This window comes from Rutilus rutilus (genome assembly GCF_951802725.1).
Source record: "Rutilus rutilus genome assembly, chromosome: 10".
Classification (NCBI taxonomy): domain Eukaryota; kingdom Metazoa; phylum Chordata; class Actinopteri; order Cypriniformes; family Leuciscidae; genus Rutilus; species Rutilus rutilus.
In genome coordinates, this window is record NC_140215.1 from 247,140 (window position 1) to 247,933 (window position 794).

The window sequence follows — 794 nt, forward strand, 5'->3', positions numbered from 1 at the left end:
GTATCTGAGAGCCAAGCAGCCGTCAAAGTGAACTCAATACAATGGATTTTTGTTTTCCCCAGTCAGGAGCATACGTTCCATACGGCTCGTGGAGAGTTTGGAGCCTTTGGCATGTTTCTCAGCTTCCACACCTACATGTACTGTCATGAGTCAATGCCCACTTTGGTGTATTTGTGCTTTAAAAGGCAGCTCTGCACACCAAGTGAGTCACTGTTCCCAGCAGAACCACAGGAAGCTGCTTCAGAAACACTTGCCTCTCTCTCCTCGAGTCATCATTCAAAATGAGCAAGATCATTGTTTATAGCAAAGAGAGCTTCGAGGGCAGAACAGCTGAATTCAAGCATGATGTCCACGACTTAGCAGAGAAGGGCTTCAGCAAAGTCATCGCCTCCATAAGAGTCATTGGCGAACCATGGGTGGCGTATTATGACAAGAATTTTGCTGGAAAGCAGCGGGTGTTTGAGGAAGGAGAGTACGCCACCTTAGAAGACAAATGCAGGTTTTCCTCCCTGAAGAAAGTCTCAGCTGACCTGGACGACCCTGAAATCCAGCTGTTTGAGGACATTAACTATGGAGGAAGAAGCGTGACCCTATACAGAGAAACCAATCTCCACAGCATTGCTTTCAGTGACATAGCTTCGTCCCACAAAGTGAAAGGTGGTGTCTGGGTGCTGTACCAGCACATCAATCGTAAGGGTTCCCAGCTTATTTCTTTCCCTGGCCAAGAAGTTCCCACTCTCCTCTCCTTCAACGATGTGGCCAGCTGTGTGCGTCCCCTGCTGCCGAAGCCATAG

At 48.5% G+C, this 794-nt stretch overlaps 1 protein-coding gene across 1 annotated transcript; it reads left to right on the forward strand.

The window, feature by feature from the left end:
• Positions 1 to 281: 281 nt before the first annotated feature.
• LOC311298900 (epidermal differentiation-specific protein-like) lies at positions 282 to 794 on the forward strand (the record flags this gene model as incomplete). The annotated part of the gene is made up of 1 exon (XM_084422225.1): positions 282 to 794. The coding sequence occupies one exon, from the start codon at positions 282 to 284 to the stop codon at positions 792 to 794; it is 513 nt and encodes a 170-aa protein (XP_084278351.1).